The 20,654-nt window shown below is 38.7% G+C and overlaps 1 protein-coding gene across 1 annotated transcript in view; it reads right to left on the bottom strand.

The window, feature by feature from the left end:
- LOC121944010 (synaptotagmin-7-like) overlaps positions 1 to 20,654 on the bottom strand; it is a 134,690-nt gene that overhangs the window by 61,289 nt on the left and 52,747 nt on the right. Inside the window, exon 2 of the mRNA XM_042487660.1 lies at positions 9,056 to 9,159. Within this exon, the coding sequence (XP_042343594.1) occupies positions 9,056 to 9,159 (104 nt within the window). The remainder of the gene's footprint in view (positions 1 to 9,055; positions 9,160 to 20,654) is intronic.

Here is a 20,654-nt window from a genome sequence, read left to right as displayed (position 1 = left end):
TATCATCATCAACTTGACTTGAGTTTTAATCACATATGCCATATTTTGACCAAATATGCAGTACTTCGAATATGACTCCTCAATATTAGTTAGAAAGAAAATATCACATCGTGCCAGACAGATAAAAAAAAAAAAAAAGATTAGAAGCTGAAACTCCAACATACCAGTCAAGGACTTTTTACCCGCACACAATGTGCCTGGATGAGTTTTATATAACATTAATTTCAAGTCGTGCAGAAGAGAAACCATTATTGTTTGTACATCCAGAGAGACCTGCTAGCCTTGGATGTTTCAGGGGTGATGAAGGTGTGTCGTGTTTCCCTCCTACACTCTCAACCCTGCTCCTTTTGATTGCACAAGAACCGTCAAATATAGAGGGTATACTAATTCATATTTTCACTCTTTGAAGTGTCAGGTTAACTCCTTCTTTCTTCAAAACAGATTTTTCAGCAGCACACTCTGTATCAGCCACCCTTGCAGGCAGCTCAAAAGAAGAACAGTGGAGGATAGGAAGATGCTAAAATTTAAGTGATGCATCTGCAATCGAATGTTAATTGCAAAATTTAATATCACAAGGAAAAGAAATGATGTCTTTTTATGTGTGGTTTTATACTTGGCTTCTGCTCTGCTGTCTACAAAGTCATAGCTATTAATTTTATAGCAGAGTGACATTATCCATTTCCCTAATTTTCACAAAACAGTGCAATATGCTCATCCTGTTGCTTGTGTTTTTTCAGCAGTTTAGCAGATTTAGCATCCAAAACACAAGGAGACCAAAGTGTGCAGTGCCATTGTCCACAGTATATCTGTTTCACATCACATGTTATAATTGTTTAATACAGGCTATTTTTAGTTTTCAGCTCCCCTGCCCTGCTTGGAAGACACTGGAGGGACCAGCAAACAGACAGTGAGAATATACATATTAAAAGCCCCAGCTGAGCTGTCAGTGGGTTCAAACCGAGGACCTCTGTGCTGTAAGAGATGGCACTAACCTATACAGCCATGTGAGAGACAACATAAAGTCTCAAAAAGGGGACAGTCTGTCACCATGATTCGCTGAGCCGACTAGATTGGTGTTCCTTCAATTATTTATGATAGTGTGAGAAGTCACATAGGAGTGCCTGTTGCTGACTTCAGATTTGTAATAAAAAAAAATAAACCTTATCGTGACATTATGACACCTTTTAAAAAGAGGGGAAAAACATATTCTGTGAATGAGATCTTTAGAGAAAACTCGTCAAGACTCCACAGATACATACTACGAGTTATTACAGACCCTCATTTAAAAGCTCTAGGTGGAAACAGGTACCTCACGTACAGTACAGTTAGTAATGCAACCTTATAAATATTTAAGAGATGTACAAAAAGCCTCAGAACAGATGGTTTCAGATCCAGACGAAGAACACTATGAGTTTATAGTTTCCTCATACCTTATTAGACAAAATAGGTCACTTGTCACTGTTGTCCACAATGACCCACATGATCGTTCCAAAAGCAGCTCATGTGCATGTTTTCAGATCTGCCACCTTGGTTGTTAAGGTTTGGTCAAGTTTAAACTAAAATCTCGTTGATGTCACCATTTATATTTTGTGAATGTAGTTTTCACTACTCCATTAAATCTGACAATGTTCAGAATAAGGCTTGGCAATACATCGATATTATATCAACATCCTTTAATGAGACTAGATATCATCTTAAATTTTAGAGATAAAATACTTTGGGTTGTTTTTCTTGCTTTTAAAGGCTGTGTTGCAGTAAAATGTTATCTTCTGAACTTACCAGACTGTTCTACTTGTTCTGTTATTTGCCTTTACCCATTTAGTCATTATAGTCATATTACTGATAATTATTTATCAAACTGCACAAATATTTTGTCAAAGCACTAAAAGTCAACCTCCAATATCATCATGATATGATATCTACATGTCACCCGGACCTTATTCAGAATATGAAAGGGGGTGATGTAAACACCATGTTTCATTTGGATATTCCAAATTAGGCTTGATCTGAATGCAGGAATTTTCAGATATATTCAGGCTTCAAGAGTATTCTTTGGACATGCACGGCGCATTGAGAATATGCGTCTCAGTTGCTGTTTTTCTCGCAGTTTGCAACACATGGTCTGTTGCCTGTTTATGGTCAGCTCTGTGTGATGACAACAAATCCACTAGGTAATAGTTTGCAAGACTGTGGTAGTGATGCATGCTCAAAAAAGCCCACGTTTCTGGCTGAAAAGAGAAACACATCTGCTTTCACACATTAAGAAAGACTTGGATATTAACCATTTGAAACCTGAGGAAATTGGTTTGATTTCTTTCAAAAACATGGGGAGAAGGCAACGTGCAACTTAACAAGACATGGCCTAAAGTTAGAATAAAATTAACCAAAAATATGCAAAAAAGAAAAGTAAAAAACAAAAAAAAGAAAATATCACAAAAGGGGCTGAATTGTTTTTTTTAATATACCCCTCCCCACCTCACAGTTTTTGTGTTCACTAATTTTGTGTTCATTTTCTTGTCACCTTTTACCAATTTCTTGAAGTTTGTGGGGCATTTTCTGCCAAATTTGACATTGCCATTTTCCTCGTGTAAGAAAAGTGTAAAAAAAAGTCGTGTAAAAAAATCTAACAAATCTGCTCAGGTTAAAAGGGTTACGCAGCTTGTGAAAGGAGTCTGAACACAGCACAAGAAAACTGATGTCGGTCCAGGTTCAAAGGGTTAACAGGTTTTCTTTAGGACGTACATCACAGTGGTGTTTTACATCAATCGGAGTATGCATGCCTGCATAGTGGGATGTTTAATTTTGTAAGCTATGCAATCAGCTTAATAGGAATACTGTCTTTTTTGATAAACGGGCAAAAAACGGGATATTTTGTGAATGTAAATGTAGCCAGTCTCATGCTACCTCTGCTTTTGAAACTTTGATTTTTAACACAATATTAATAACTGTCACCACCAACAAGATGTTGCTTGTCATGGTAACATAGAAATAACAGTAGGTTGTTTTAAGTGTTTTAATAAAATGCAAATACTGTGTTTTTCTAGTAGTGACAGTTTCTATGGCTTCTGCAGTTTTCAGCTCCTGAAATTTCCTTCCACTTTAAAAATAGTTGCATTCCTGAAAAGTGAAAACAAATGTCTACTGCTGATGCAAATGTATATTTGTTACCTGACTGACTTTCTTATCAGACGTTGATAGAGGATTTCTTGGTTGAGAGATTTTATGCTCAATTTTAAACCCGATGATGAATGCAGTACTTGTCCTCAATGAAGGATTTTTAGCAGCCTGAAGGCTTTCAGACACAGAGGAGAGCTGAATGTTTATCTGAATGTGGCTTTCAGTGTCACACAGACAGGTGGCTTCTTTATGTATTTTACTGTATCTCTCTAATGCATCCACCATACACTCTATTATTTATCATGTCACATCTCATGTGTCCAGCCCGGCACAAACATTTTCGATAGAGAGAGAGAAGCTTGGGGCCTGACCTAATCCGTACTTTGATTCAGCCACTACTGTAAACACACACTCAAACTGTACAGCGCATACACACAGGGATGAATAATATTAGAATCTGGGACTCGGAGAAGGATAGATTTCTAGCAGTCAAGAATATGCTATCAAGTGCAGCTCATCTATCATTAAACAGAATCATAAAATCTTGAGGAGGCAGTACAGCAGAGGGTGGAGAAGGTACAATGTTGAGAGCGAGTGGGTGGATGTGAGAAACAGAAGGGAAGATCGAGAGGACGGGGGAGTAACAGGAGTACGACGACAGAGTAGAGGGGCAAGTGAGAAACACAAAGGGACAGTATCGGGGAGGTTTGAAACAGAATCCAGAATAATGACGGCACCATAGCTGTATGCAGACAGAGGACTTGAAAGATGCCACATGAGATGTGCTGGAGATGTGAGGAGGGGGCCGAGGGGGATTCCCAGTTCAGAGCAGTGTGGCCTTGCTTCCTCTGGAGTATTTTTTTCAAAGAGATGCTGTCATCATGTTTGTCACACACCTGGATGTTCGACACCAAACAGCATCACCTTCTCTTCCCGTCTGCCTGCCTGCCTGCCTGCCTGCCTGCCTGCCTGCCTGCCTGCCTGCCTGCCTGCCTGCCTGCCTGCCTGCCTGCCTGCCTGCCTGTGTGTGTGTATGCCTCTGTGGCTGTTTCTGCCTCTGCTTCTCGCTTCTCCCTTCCCTCCTCCTCCCACTCTCCTCCCACTTCCACTCCCATAAAACAACCAATGGCATGAGACCAGTTGCAGACAGCTTCATATGTCCTGGAACGAATGCTTTCCTATGAACCTTTTTCTTTAATGGCCAGAAATGTACCCCTCATATTGATGTGAATCATCAGGGAAATTAGTGAACAAACAAAACTGGGCTTAACCAACCAAATCTCGCAGAAATTACATTTATTTACTACTAATTTGTTTTCTAAATTACTTTTTGTAAAAAATGTATTTGCTGCAAACTAGGCGACAAAAGTACTTTGGCTAGGGTTATGGAAAAACTGTGGATTTGGTTAAATATTAAAAGGTAACTCGAAGGTGTCAGGGGGTCACATCCCCACCCAATATATGAATATATAAATATTCTCCTGATACACAGTAAATCATGTTTGTCCTCTGTGTGTGACATGACACTGAGGCCATTTCAAACACGATGCAAGCAGTCCTCTCATTTTTTTAGCGATGAATCACACTGGGGTGTGACCAACAAAACAAATCTTCTGTCCTCTGTCTGATAAAAATGAGGGAAAGTTTTATGGCAGTAAGGGAGAAAAGTGATCAAATGTATTAAGATATATTGTTTGTTTTTTGTTCTTTGTATGGATTAAAAAAAAAGTACAACAGTGTTATATTAAGATTGCAGAAGTGTATCTTAAGTTTAAGCCTTTCAGAATACACATTTTTATTAACCATAGACTATAAAATAATGGGCATAGCTACTGTGACATCACCAATTGCTTTGTCAACTGCTGTTTGAAAGTCTCAAATTCTTTATTTTGGCCATGGCCATCTACTTTTTTTTGGAGTCACTCAAGCAGCCCTGCAATTAAATATGTGTGATTCTGAACTATAATAAAATGTAAACGGGTAAGAAAGATTAAAATTCAGTCCACGTACCGATGTCAGAAAGGTGGAAATTAGTTATTCAGGCCAAAACTGTATTTTGTACCAAGCTGTAAACATGTTTATTACTGCTGTAAAGTTGGTCATTTTAACATGGGGGTCTATGAGGGTTAACTCCGTTTTTAAAATCAGCCTCAAATGGCCATTCAATCGACTGCCATTTTTGGCACTTCCGCATCGATTTCATTTGTCAGCCTTGGATGTTGCTGCTTCTTCTGCTGCGTCTTTTGTGGGGGATAGTAAGACTTGCTTCTTCTCATTTTTAACCATTTTCCATACTTCATTAAACAGGGAAAAACCCTGGGCGAGGCAGTAAAGCAGAACATTGAATGCTCTGAGGACGACATATCAGCTGAGAAGGAGAAGACCTTATCGAAAAAGAGCGCCCGCTTTAGATTCGAAGTGACGTAAACTAGGGTTCTGAGGTTTTAACTATTAAACCGTTTTTTTTTCTTGTTCACACACGCAGGCACACATAAATACACATCATATGTAAAACTAGAGAGCAGGTGCAATACCTTTAGTATCACATTTCTTATATAATGTGTAAGTACTGTAGGTTGCTGTAATTAAATGCTTTGTGGAAACAATGTACACAATTCCAACTACAAGGTGAAAGTTTTAAAACAAAACAAAAAAATGTGATATGTTTCTTAGATCCCAATCACTTAAATGATGTTAAAAATCTAAATATTTACACTCTTCCACATCTCAGAAAGAAAATGTTTCCCTCCAAATCCCCCAATATTTGTAATGAGCAGTGAGTGCCTTTTACACAAGCCCCTCCACTCAATACTCAAGTGTTAAAACGACTTCAAAGCACACTGGATTCTCACTGGACTATGTTACATGTCCATATACATCGATTTACAATGCTCCCTGTGTATCCTACGTGTGCAATATACAGATCTCTGATACACACTGGGGTCCATGCCACTCTAGTTCACTCCCTAAACACGTCCCTGCTGCTGCTGCTGCTGCTGCTGCTGCTGCTGCTGCTGCTGCTGCTGCTGCTGCTGCTGCTGCTGACCAAGTCTGATCAGGTATTTTTCAGTGTAACAGAGGTCCACTGAGTTACTTGTCATTTAAAAACTAGACAGAAAATAGCTAACTGTCATGATTCTGTATTTTGTGCAGCCTGTTATCTTGTAGACTTTGTTTTGGGGGATTTCTGGGGTGTTTTTTCTTGTTTCATTCTTTTAGGTTTCGTCTGTTTCTTGTTTTATTTTGTAGGTTCACTACCCGTGTGTCAGGTGTAGTCTGTCTTCCTGTCTGTGTGTTTTTCTGTCAGTTTTGATCGTCTGCCCAGCCCTGATTAGGTTCACCTGTCCCTCACTCGTCCTGCAGTCTACCCTCCTGTTCTCACTCCCCCAGTTAGTGTCATGTACTTACACCTGTCCAGTTCCTGCCTGTTGTCCTGCATTTTTGGTCCTACCTGCCTGTGCTGCTTCAGTCAGCTGTAACAGAATGATCACATGCCTGGTTGCAGGGAAACCACCAAGAGAACATAAACAGATAATTCAACAAAGGACAAAAGATCTGGGCAGGTGTAAGTAGAAGACACTAACTGGGGAACTGAGGACAGGTGAGTAGACTGCAGGACGAGTGAGGGTCAGGTGAAACTAATCAGGGTGGGACAGACAATCAAAAAAGCATGAAAACACACAAAGAAAGGAGGTAAAATCAAACCAGACACATTAATTAGGAGTGAACCTACAAAACAAAACAGGGAACAGAAGGAACTGAAAGAATTCATGAAACAAGGAAAAGCACAACAGAAAACCTTGGGACATTGTGACTTTCTGAAATTTTGCAGAAAAAATGATTCATTAAAACAGCCTTAAAAACCTGAGCAAATTGCAAAATAAGTAAAAAATAAAATAAAATAAAAAAACGCAAGAAAATTACCTGAAAAAAATGCTTAAAAATTATAAGAATTACAAATAATTTAAAATATCTGAACACAACTATAACAATTACAGTTATTTTTCTGGACATTTTTCCCTAGCTTTTTTTAAATCATTTTCTTAATCTGCTAATTTCTTGCAATTTGTGGGGAAATTCTTGCCAAGTTGCTTTTTTTTCTCCAATTCTTTGGATAGAAAATCAAACCAATTAGCTCAGGGTTCAAAGGTCTAAATACACATGAAATACATCTCAATGCAGCACAAAAAATGATGTCAATCCAAGTTTTAAAGGGTAAATAGATGACAAAAATAATCATTTGTTACAGCCTTATTACTGACAATAATATGTTCTCATTTCTGGCACATCGCCTCTGTTTTTACTTGTGGGTGTTTGTTTATTTAACCTTTGGAGTGTGACACACAAAACAAACAAAAGATGATAATAAGGAAGATGAAAAAAGCGAGACAAGGACTATGAAGGGGAAACTACAGTGGCAGCGGAGACGGAGAGAAGAGCGGGACAATCCTGGAAAACGAAATCAAGTGACATTCTGACAAGGACATGGAGATAAAGTGGCAAAAGGACGAACAAATCAGACTACTTGGTAGAAAAGGAGAAGGAGGGTGACACAAAAACAAAGACAGAGACATAGATAACTTGAGGCTAAACAAAGACAAGAATTGGATTTGTTTGTCAGGTTCAGTGAGTTTTGGTGCTCCAAAGCTATTATGGTAATTTAGATTTTAAGGAGCACTTAACATACTTTATAGGTCTAGTAAGAGGTTATAAATTTTACCCCAGAAAATCGTGTCATTTAGCTTTGCTGTTTTCCTTGTAAATATCCCTGTTTACTCTTAGGTTGTGTATGTTTGATCATTCGCTGTGCTGCAGTCACTCCTCAAACAGAGAGACAGACAGAGATGAGAGAGCGGGACAAAAGGGAGGCAGGGAGGAAAGAAAGCAGGACAGAGTGTAGGAAATGCCAGCGGATCAAAATATATAGGAGGAATTACAGTTGCTTCAGCAGCAGCCAGTAGCTCAGAGTGATGCTCATTAGCATATGAATCATTAGCATGGCGCTGAAGGCTGGAGGCGAGCAGCCATAATGCACAAAGCTCAGAGAGCACAAAGCCATGTTTACAGAGCGCACTAAGGTCTCTCATCATGTTTGCTGTCATGGCCAAACATACAGACCCTCTCTGGCTCCCGTCCCACAAAGCACAGAAGGCGCAACAATATCAAACAACAACAACACATGGCAGGCAAACACTGAATGCATTCAGTTCAAGGTCACAGTGTCATCAGAAGAAAAGCTGCCTGCCTGCGAGGGTTACAGTTACTACAACTAAAAAAATAAAATAAAGGAATAGGTATGGAAAAAAAAACCAAAACATAATAGACATATTATTTACATCACATTACATACTTATTTTAACCCAAAACATGATCTGTTTTTATAAACCTAATCGAATAGTTTTGTTAACTTAATCTAACCATTACCATTTTCCCAACATTAACCCCGTGTAACAATGTGTTTCATCTCTGTGGACTTTGCGTCACTGTGGGACAAATCTTTAGAATTTGACGCCGTTCACAGAGGACCTCAGTTCAGTTAACTCACTCTTAAAACAGTAGTTACCAACTAGTGAGTTGTGGTCCAAAAGTGGGTTGCAGGTCCATTTTGAATGGACTGCAATGACTCGTAAATGTGTCGAGTTTGTTAAGAACGCACTTAGTTATAAGTACACTAAATTTCCAGGAGAGCTTTTATTTTGAAGTGCAATTTCTGTTTACTCTTGCTCTTTACTCTCATGTTTTATTTCTTTGTGTTCAATGTGTCGTTTACACTTTATGAAATAATGTTGAATATGTGTTAACTCATCAAATGTGTAGACCATGGACTAATGAAGGAGAAGAATCACTGACCCAGGCGCTCGACCAGATGGGAACCTCTGCTCTAAAACAGTTTAAATAAATGACATGTGAAATGTGAATAAAAATCAATATAACTTACCAGTTTACGTTGACACCAGGTACAGACGCCACACAGAGCTACCAGCCAAACCGCACATACTACAGATGCAACAGACACCAGGAATACACTGAGAGACACTGAGCCTGAGGGAGAGAGACAGAGACACAGAGACACAGAGAGAGGAGGGTATTAATACATTTTCTGTAACACTTTCCACTGTTGAAGTCCACTGCTGAAACTCCCCACAACTCTATGATTGAGTTGAAGAGGTCTCCATTTTAAAGGAACTTATAGGTTTAATCAGGAGCAATGCCTTGTAGTGCCTTCCTTCCTTTCCCCATTTATCCTCCTCATCTGGCATCTGTCATCAGTAAGACACAAAGAGAAATGTAACAGGAGTGAGAGGGAAATGACATAAAGGCGCCGAGACGGCTTCATGCTCGCTGCATGTATCAATAGGAGATGCGCACATGTCAGGAGGAGATAATATCACAAGGCCAGAAGCCATGCAATTACCAGCTTCCGTTTTCTCTCTTCTATCTCGTAAATCCTTCAGCAACTTTGTTCCTTGCTTTGACAGATGAAAACTTCTTCCACAGCCTTCTATTCCTCATCTCTATGTCTTTCAATTACCGCCTCTCAACGATGCCGTTCATTCAGTCGCTTGCCACCTTGTCTGCCAAGTAATTCCAAATGCAATGGCACGCTGGCAAAACAATGTCTGCAAACAATGAGCTCATAACTGCTACATCCTTTTTCTCAACAATACAGGAGATTTATTTTCTCTCTCCACCTGAAAAATTCATCTGACTGCTCATCCCTTCCTTTATCCCTCCATTTCATTTTTCATCCCTGCCTGAGTATGTTTAACTTTTATATACTTTTTTGGGCCAACAAACAGAGGAAGTGGATTAGCTAAGCCAATTTAAATCATCCTTATCCCCACTCTTTCTTCACATTTTATTAACTTTCTCTCTTTGTCTCCTTCAGGTGTATTTCTCACTTTTTAAACAAACTTCTGCACACTGTTATTTTCTGAAAACATTTGGGTAACATTGCAACATGTCATAAGTAACACAAAAGATCAATACCCATAACAAGAAAGCTCAGCAAGGTATTTAAAGTTCAAATGTTAAACTGGTATTTACTGATACTGGACACTAGCTCCCGTTATTATACGGTATTATTGTGTTGGGTTAAAACTCTGCTAACTTTGTGTATTGCATCTCCCCTCACTTCTATCTCTCCCTACTGTCAACTTTTTAACAACTGGTATAAAATGCAACGATTTTCAAACAGAAAAACCACTGCTAGCTTTTTTTGTTACCTTGTAAAACACAAAAAAATAAATAAATACAAAGGAAAATCTGAAAACGAGGCTGCTTAAGAAAAGTTGGAACTGCTTAAGGCACATGACATTGAATAAATATCATTAGGAGAGAAAGTGATTTCTCACAAAAAAAAAACTTAACTGGAAGGCTAGCTGGTACAACCTTACAATGAATCTATCCTTGTACATCTCCCAGAGGCTCATCCAGCTTTCATTTATGCAGAGGTTTGTGGCCTTGCATTTAGCGCTTTGAATTCATCCAATTATTTAAGTGTCAGCTTCTTTTTACCCACTAGCCTCACCCAAATTAAATTCTATTCGCCTGTTTGATAAGGTATCTGATTTTTAATGGAGAAATATTAGACATGGCAGAATATGGTGGCAATTAAGATCACAGGGTTGAATTTGTACTTGCTGCAAGCCTTTCAGTGTGGCAGCAGAGGGTTTGTTGTAGTAACATTGCTCTCACAAGCGTTTCAATGCTTAACAGATAAGTGGTCTCAATCTTGGCGGTGTTTCCTTGTCAATTTAGAGCAACACAGAGAAAAACAGAGAGATACATCTGTAGAAACAGCCAAGGAAGCTGAAAATCTCTCCAGCTGGAGGGAACAAAAATCAGCTGGAAAGAAGAATGACTTTCCTTTCAGGCCTGTAACAGTTTTTCACCTGGTGGGATTTCACCAGCAGGGGATCTTATGATATCAGGCAATAACCAACATGAAAGGCGAGTTTTTCCACAAGCCAAAAGACAGTATCACATATATGTAATATCGTTTGTTAACAAGGCAAATCATGATTAGTAACGTTTAAACACATAATAAAATCATGTGTTTTTTTACTTTGTACTTTGCACTCTGGAACTACGTCTCCATATATAATAGTTTCATTGTTTCTGCTGGTGGAGTCCTTTCCTGCACAGGATTCAAACTGTGGTCCAAGTTCAAGGGACTGAAATGATGCATGTATGTACTTGATGGCCTCCACAAGATAAAAGCTCCACTTCAACAGGTGTCCAACAATACTGAGTGTTCTTTATTTTTAGTAGGTTTTTTTTAAGCAACATAAAATGATTATTCCTCTCAGAGTGCAGTATGTTTTGGCACACTTTAAATTAGGGCTGCCATTTCTGTTTTTTTTTTCTTTTTGTTTGTAGGTTTTTCTTTTTTTCCCCTATATTTGATATGAAAGCTATCGGTGTGAAAGGGGGAAAGAAAGGGGATGACATGCAGCAAAGGGCCAAGGTGGAATCAAACCCATGGCCGCAGTAAGGATCAGATTTTTTTTGTACAAAAGGGTGTCCGCTCCACAAGATAAGCTACTGTGCACCCGATTTATCGAACTTTTAAAAGAACTTTGTGATCATTGCCAAAATTGTAACTAAAAATAAAATTTACTAGATCGAGCAGCCCTACCTCAGTTAAATACACAAGTGGTTACTCTTTTGTTGCATATCTGAAATATTAACTGGCATGTTTGCTGCCCAAAATAGTCAACACACATAATTTCAAAGGATCTCTCGGAACTGCACTGTCACAACCACCACTAACCACAGATCTCAAATCAACCAATACTACAGATAAAACTTTGAAATAAGAAATGGCAAATTTTGATTCTACTATGAATCAGCACCATGGACAGCACCCATCCCCACTGGCCCTCCACCTGCAGGCTTAAAGGTCAGCCTGTAGGCATGGTGGACAAACGGGGCAGAGCTGATACAAACAGAACTAAGGAGTTTAACTTTGTTTGTCGTCTTTCATCATTCGGAATTTAATGTAAATATGTGGGAAAAAAAAGTCAAGTGCAAGAATGTCTGGTTCCTGAATCTATATCAGTAATGCCTTCTTCTTGGCACAAAGATGACTGCATGTATGTTTTCAGAAACATTAATTTCTTACACATAGAGGCCAACAACAGTATTTTCAGATATCACACATACAGATTGAGATGGAGTTTTACAACTCTACACACACATTTGCAAATGATATTAAAATGGCAACACCTACAGAGAAACTGATTACCAATGAGGGCTGAATGTTGCCTTTTGGTTCACACGATGATGGCCAGATACGATGCTCCTTTTATCTCAGCTACTGCGCCCCGTTAGCAATCTGTATGATCTCTTTTACCCTCACTTGAGAACAAAATCTTTGCCAAGGAGTGAGCTCATACCCTCCAAAAAACTGCTACCCACAGTGACCTCTCCCACAAAATGACCTACTGAGCATCTGTTGCAGTAACTGGCTTCATTAAAATGTAATAATCCTGATTGGGAAGTTTAAACTCTACTGGGAACAATGGATCAGTGGTAATGAGGCCCATTTCTGACCCTGTTTTAAAACTGCCATTGCCACATTCAAAAGAGTGACATATTACATCTGTTTCTCAAAAATAGCTATGACAATGTGGTGTATAAACAGTAATATAAAAATAATTTACAGGCAGACCCTGTGTGATTTAAAATAAACTCAAATAATTCAAATTGTTATTAATTATTTTAGCTTTAAAGACCAACAATTTGATTTTCTGAAATACTTTTAAGGTCATTAAGAAAAAATGCAACATCTAGGTTTCTCAAGTATGTTAAAGATAAAGCTCTAAAAAGCCATCACTGTATCTGCAGTGATCTAATTATAAAATATGCTTGAAAACAATGAACAAATTCACAGAGATGGATGGCAGAGGTGCACATCAGAGGAAGCAGCAACTGGACACGTTAACGTTAACAATTTATGACAAGGTGAGGAGCTCAATGAACCAAGAGGACCTCCATGTCGAACAACTGCTCCTCCACTTTGAGAGGAGCCAGCTGAGGTGGTTCAGCCACCTGGGATGAATATCTCTGTTTGGAGTTGTAACAGCCACAACTTTGCCAGACCTTTGAATCCACTCGACAATTCTGTCTGATATCAGGCGAGCCACTACTGACTGGAGGGAGACCAGAGGACAGGACATGATGGACATTTCCCATCTGTCTGGCTAGCCCAAATGATTTGGAGCTAATTATGATGTAATCTAGATAAATTAGGTAGCTGATTACTGACATTAGGTAACCCCATCTTCTTTGGGACTTATCATCTATTGAAATGCAAGCTGGCTGGCTGTTTTGATTTTATCCATAGCATTTTTGAGACCTCATCCACTTAAGCAATAGCGCACGACAGGCGGTTGATTTAACATTTGGCTGTTTTTAATATAAATTTGTGTGTTGCCATTCATAGTGCATTCACTGAAAAACAGTCCAGTGTCACTAGGATGATTTTAAAAATTGCTAATAGGCTTGCACGTTTTGTTAGGTTGACATGTTGCTAAGGTGCCGAGGATGTTCCTCCATATTCTTACTGCTACAAATGTCTGTGGCTCACGGAGTGATACAGAATGGCATAAAGGAATTATATATCATTACTGTTACATACCATTATTACATCATGGCTAAAAACCAATCACATTGCTTGATTAGACCTCTCTGTTTTATGAGTTGGTGTTTGGTTAAAAGTTAAGCATCATGACCAAATCTCATCTGCTGATGAAGACGGCGTGGTGCTGTCAAAAGCTCAAAATAAAGCTGATCTATAAAGCTGTGAGTTTATCTTGAGTTGTTTCTTGGTTCAAGAACAAAAGCATATCTAAAATAATCTTTTAAACGCAGCTTCAAAAGCCACACTCATGTTTCAGAAAAGCTAATTTGTATTTGTGACAGCTAAACACATGTACTGTAATTCATGAACTTATCCATGGTGGCTCAGTCAATATGCTACATATCACCTCTGATCTCCATGGTGATAATAACAGAAGCCATGATTAAAAAAACAAGGCATGTTAAAACCTGTTCCTCAAGAGTTCATGCTCTGCTGATATGATGATGTAATGTCAGGTCATGAAAGGTCCAATAAATGTGGATTACCTCCAGACTCACCTGCTGGGCTGCGTTTGGTATCATACTGGGTTCCTCACATGGCATCAAGTGTAAACAACTGACTCTTTCAGTTTTGCTCCTGTCACTCTACCTCTCTTACTCTCTCTGTGTTATATATTTTGCAGTAACTACATACATAGTCTGAGATCATTCAGTTAATAATCACTAAGTGTAATGCATAGACTGTTCCATTTTTAATTACAGCAGAAGTGTAGTGCCATATTCTCTTATTCTTGCCGTGCATCTACTATTTGCAGTGTCTCTGCCAACATGCCACTATTTTCACTCGTGGTAATTATGTAATTTCTAACACAATTGATTAGAACTGCTCATCAGAAAAATAGCATTCATGCAACTCCTTTGTCTCTCTCTCTCTCCTCCCCAGCATGCAGCCCCCTCTCTCACCCCCAGACCAAAGCCTATTATTCAAATGCAGCCATTTATAACAGAGGATTGATAACACCTGAGTATGATGAGGTGCCAGGAAGGTATATAGTCAGTTTCAATACTTAGGAGAGCAAATGACCTTGTTAAGAAAACTGGGACTGGTGATGGATATTTTCCCTTCTCAACACTTAACAAGAAATGACAGGCTACTGACTATTATCTGGCATTATAATGTCACATTCAAGTGAAAACTACTTTATAGCTGACGCCTAAGCATATAGGTTAATAAAGGCTTAATGTTACATTCTGTGTAAAGAGTCCGCTTTAGGTTTAAAAGATGGTGGAGCATCTCCTGCTGACAGATGCAAAATTGCACTGTTTAATGTTATGCACTATATAACACTGTCCACACAGTTAGAGGGGATACTTAACTAATTTTAAAACAGCTTTGTATTATAACAATGTGGACAGTATGTGTCTTTATTCTCCATTTCTTGCCTCAAATGTCTTGTAGAAACATATTTTAGTGCAGTTTGACTGTCAAATGAGAATTTGTAAAACAAGACTCAGTGCCCTAAGCTGCTATTTCCTGTATTGTAAAAACGGAGGCTAAAAAACTAAAATCTAACGGTAAAACTAAACAGTGCTCATAAAGTATGTTACTGTGCTGCCTATTTATCACCTAAAGGCTTAGAAACAGATTTTAGCTTACCCCCAATCCAAGATCTTTTGTAACCAGCTGGCTGTCATATTGTTTTCTGTGTCAGTAAATGTCGGGGGGGTGCATTGCATTCTGGCAGACTCTGTACCACTTGAGCAAACTGAATGCCACAGCCCCTTTCTTTTATTTTCTCTGCTCAAATAGCACCATTTTTTTCAATATTTGTGTCTTTCTACTACATAGACAGCACACTTTTATGAAAATACGCTCTTTTTAACAGTGAAATAATTCTTAAACAAAAATGCTCATCTGACTAAGCATAGGCTATAGGCTTAATTCAAACGAGCAAACCACTTTCACCTCGTTCTTGTCTGAGAATCTTCAAATTATGCTTTAGTCCTGGAAGTCTGTTGATGACAAGGTACCATCCTCTCCAAATAACACACACTGGAAGAAGAAAAAGCATCCTCTTTGAAAAAGTAACTCACTTGAACTGAGAGCATAAAGAGTTCCTGAGAACGCAGTGAGTACTGTCCAGTACTTTTCTGCGTGATAAAAACACAATGGTAGTGTTATATATAAAGATGTACCAGTGTAAGAGCCTACAGGTCATCAAACTCTACTGAGTTACTCACTATTGTGTGATCTTCCAGTTGCAGCTCTTGGTGATTGTATTTGCTATGAAGGACTGATGATGAAGCATTATAAAACATACACAACATAAACTAATGTACTACTTTGTAGGCCTATATGAATATTTCCAAACCAACAAAGCAAATTACTTGTAACTGAACTCAAAGTTACAATGTCTCCAATTGAGAGAGTGGCTGCACTGTCCTTCGGAGCCATGGAGGCGCACGCCACACTGATTTTCTAAATTAAACTCTGAACCTAAATGACCCCTCCAAGAAAAGTCCAAAGGGATTCTGGCATTCAGGCGGAAGTGATGAAGAATGGTGGAGAAGTTAAGGTTTTGCACCTCTAAATTCCCAGACTTATATAACTCCACTTTCTGATCCTACAAAATCAGATCTATTCCAGGTTAGAAGACCAAAGTTGACATTATTTACACACTGTTGTATTCCTAATTTGCTGCTTTGTAGAATAACGTGCTGCTCTCAGTTTTGTGCAGTATTTTTTAAACTATTCCCTGTTGTGTGTTTGGTCTGAAACCATCCTGAGCTTTAAAGGTGCTGGTAGGCGTACCTGAACTTTAGACAGAGCCAAGCGATCTGTTTCCCACTGCTTCAAGTTTTTATGCTGAGCTAAGATGAACCAAGCTCCATACTTAAAGGGCTACGTTGCCAATTTCTCACCAGCTTCATATCTTAATGACAATAGTACGTATGTGTAAATGAATATGGTAAAGTTCTCTCTATCTTACTAGCTCTCAGATCTGCCAGCTCATCTTTCAGGTCAGAATGTCTTCAGAAACATATTTTAGTGCCCTGTTTGGCTTTAGTACAAGAATTTTACATCTTGACCAAATGCCACAGCTCTTTTTCTCAGGTCATATAGTACCAATTTCAAAATTATTTTTCTTCTACATAGACAGCCTAGTTTTATAAAAGACACAGTCTTTCCAGGAGTGAAATACTTTAACAGACAGGTATGAAAATTCTTTATCCTAAAAGAAAGTATATTTGCAAACGATTCATTTAAAAGCTGCTTTATGTTATAGTGATAATGCCTTGTTCCCAGATCACAGCTGTTAACTTGCTGTTGCAATATTAGTATTACAATAAAGTTCTCATAGGAAGGTAAGCCAAAATCATGATAATAAGACCAAGCTGTCTAACTCTGCTTTAAGGCTCTTATTTCTCAGCAACACCTCCCCGCTCTGCCCTTCCTAATTCAGTCTGTGCTCTCTTCTCTCATGGGCACCAGTATCTCTCTCTGTTTAATGTGGCCCTTACTCTCCCCGAGTCTCCTCTCTTCCACCTGCTGTGCTTATCTGTTTGTGCTCTGTTCACTCAGCCCCTGGTGTTAGCGACTGGCACGACACAGAGAATAAGCACTATTAGTCACTGGAGACCTCCGGAGGAGCATCTCTTGCCGCAGGTCGGAACAACATGGAGAGGGCCGCCACCACGGGAGGTGACCCTTGATTGGCACAACAGACGCACTGCCAGCAGAGTGGCGACCAGTGGGAGGAACATGGGCATCCAATTATACAGAAAACCGGAGGGGAATGAAAGAGAAAAGCTTGTCTCTGTTTAAAAGACTACGACCATATCAAAGCTCAGCATTGCTCCAAGTGTTTTTGTTTTTTTGACTTGCTCGTTCTCTGAGTTAACACACTTACAATACATGGTTATGCTCTGAAGATTACATTATTTACTCTTCATGAAGCATCAATAGGAGGAGTGAAGAAGAGGAGGAAGCTGTGAGAAATTTGGCAGGTAGAGTAGACAGCCGGCTCAATTTTGAAATCCCAGCAGGTGTGTGTTTGACTCACATGTAACCACCTGACTGGCTGCGTAGTTGGCTGGAGTTGATTTCTGCTAAACCTTGCTGACACAGGTGCAGAGCTGATTAGTCAGTTAGCATTTATGTACGTCATTTAAAGGAACAGTGTGGATTTAGGGGAATTTAGTGGCATCTAGGGGTTGCAGACTGAAACCAGCTGAAACTTCTCCTGGTTAGACATCCTTCAGTGTTTTTTTTTTTTCGCAAGGTTTTTTAGGTGAGCCAAATTATCCCCAGAGATATCTGGGGATAAAGCAGTTTCACAATACATTTTATTTCTCCAATGCAGTTTGACATCGCCAGAGGTCTCTTCCTATCCAAAACTATTGCACCCAGTGATATAAGCTGGTAAAAATACTGAATAAACCAGTTTCAAAAAATCACTTTCATTCACTTCTTTTTGTTTTTTGTTATGCTCTTGATGCAGAAGGGCTGCGAACTATGGTGGCCAATGCCAAGCAAATGGCCTTATCTAGAGCCAGCGTTTGGTTTGTCCATTCTGAGATACTGTAGAAACAACTCTGTAAACTCTGTGGACAAGGACCTACTCCCTATATAGATAAAAATTGCTAATTTTAAGGTAATAGACACAATACAATTCTTACTTTCAGATGATTATAATCTAATGAAAACATATTTATTATATTCAGTTTTTGCCAATACACACCCCTAAATCTCACACACTGGACCTTTAACAATGACAAATGTGTATCTGTGAAATTAATTCATTCTAATTATATTTCATTAAAGAGTTTACAGAGTAATAGACTCCCCCTTATCTCGGTCCATTTTTCTGTCCAAGGAGATGCATTTCATCATACATATCGTCTTTGGTTCTGCTTCCACTTCTGCATCCCTGAACTCCCACAGGACTTGTTTTTCCAAGCAACTCTCGCTCAAAATCTTTGTCCAAAAATATCGGTAGCCTCGGGGCGATCTTATTCTTTCCCCTGCTTACCCCCAAAGTACAGCCTGAAGCATAACATTTTTACAAGACAGAGAAGAAAAACTACAATTTGTCTTTGATAATCAAAATAAATGCTTTAGTCAGGATAACTGACTCGTCGAAGACAGGTGTCATTTCTGGGCCTCAGGGCTTAATATGATATGCTGGTTAATCTAGATATGGAGAATTTAGGGACATTTTCAGTATAAAGTTCAAGCATACTTTTACACTTTAAGGATACTGGTTAGCTCACAGGCCAAAAACATGTTTCTGCTGGTCAGTGGCTTCACTCTTGCCGACTGTGGTCAGGAACAGTGGTGAAGGTGCAGAGCCAACAAGGTTTCTGCACCACAAGAGCAGCAGCTCACTGACCTTTATCACATGTCAGATGTTCCTCCAAAAATTGCAATAAGTATCCATCAACTCTTTGCCCAAACAGGTCACACGTTGCCTCATTATTTTTCATGTATGGGGTTCATAAACCCTGACTGTGAAGGGTCATGCACACCTTCAATTTTCTTGTAGAGAGGTGCAAAGGAGCAAATGTTCATAGGCAAGAGAATCCCTGCATCCTGTCCTCTGACTTGCAATAAACTTCATTTTAGAGTCACATTTTGGTCCGCAGACCTTCATCAGGTAGAGCAGGCTCATGAAACAAAACTGAACTGCAAAAAGTGGCACATTTATTCTGCCTAACAAAAGGTTGTTTTTCCTGTTCTTAATGTCAGAAAGGGACCTCACTGGTTTCTGAACTGCTCCAAAACCATAATACAAAATATACTGAATAAAGTGAACTTATGTAAACAATGAAAACACCTAAATTAAGCAGATGCAACAAAATAACTAAGGGTGATGTTACACCCATAACGAATCTGATTGGTGCAGTTCAAACCATCTATTCTGTCAGTTTGCCTGTTTATTTTTGCTTATTTAAGACAGTGTGAAAGCAGTCAAACTCTTGTGAACATCAAACAAGTGGACAGACACCTATTAAAAAAGATGGATCTTTGTTTGTGATGTCGAAACAGACCAGAACTAAAAGGCATTAGAAGTAAGTGAAAACAATGCCAAGACAAAGGCACAAACACGTTTAGATTTTAGCCTTGACTTTGGGACGGCCAGAAGGGCCCCACCTAAGGATCTATAAGGGTATGAGCTGGCTCATAGGGGGTCAACATTTCTGCTATTTAGCTTGGGACCAAACAGAGACAAGCTTTAAAAATGATCAATAAAATCTTAAAATCAATTCTACAACTAACTGGTAACCAGTGGAGACAAGTCAGGTTAGGGGTGATGTAATGTTGTCTGTTACAACCAGTAAGAAGTCTATGTGTAGGGGCAGCTCTTCTTTCTGTGGACATGCTGATAAAACTTAAATCCAATTATTCTTTCAGTGTGTAGAATAACAACGAATCTGGTATGATTTCAGATCTCATTTCAATAACTGTAATGTCACTCATTATTGGACCCTTATAGATATAATGTGTTACTATGATAATTTGAGAAACAAGTGTTTGAACTTTGTTTCTTTAATTGCATTTAACAAAATCATTGTTCCATGAACAGAAAAAATAGGTTAACAACCCTCTTTCCATCTTTTCTTGACTGATTTTAACTTGGTGGTTTCCTCTTGTTCTTAAAAAAAAAAAGTATAAAAATATTACAAAAACTTATCTGGTGAAACACACTGATGTGATATTAACTGTCTTTGTTTGATTTTGTTTTTCTGAGTCAGTTGATATTTTATCTATTTTAATACTTCAAATGATTTTTGTATTGATATTATTGTTATTTAATTCCTTATCAAAAATGTCATTTATCTGTCATCGTCATTAATATTATCAGCTCTTGTGTATTTTTGTGTTCTTGTTTCATACCTGATGTATTGTGTACATTGTATTGTTGAATAAAGTTGTACAAAAAAATAGC

Source organism: Plectropomus leopardus, chromosome 1 (genome assembly GCF_008729295.1).
Source record: "Plectropomus leopardus isolate mb chromosome 1, YSFRI_Pleo_2.0, whole genome shotgun sequence".
NCBI classification, from domain to species: Eukaryota; Metazoa; Chordata; class Actinopteri; order Perciformes; family Serranidae; genus Plectropomus; species Plectropomus leopardus.
Note: the sequence above shows the minus strand (reverse complement) of the source record. Positions and strands in the feature narration are given on the sequence as shown.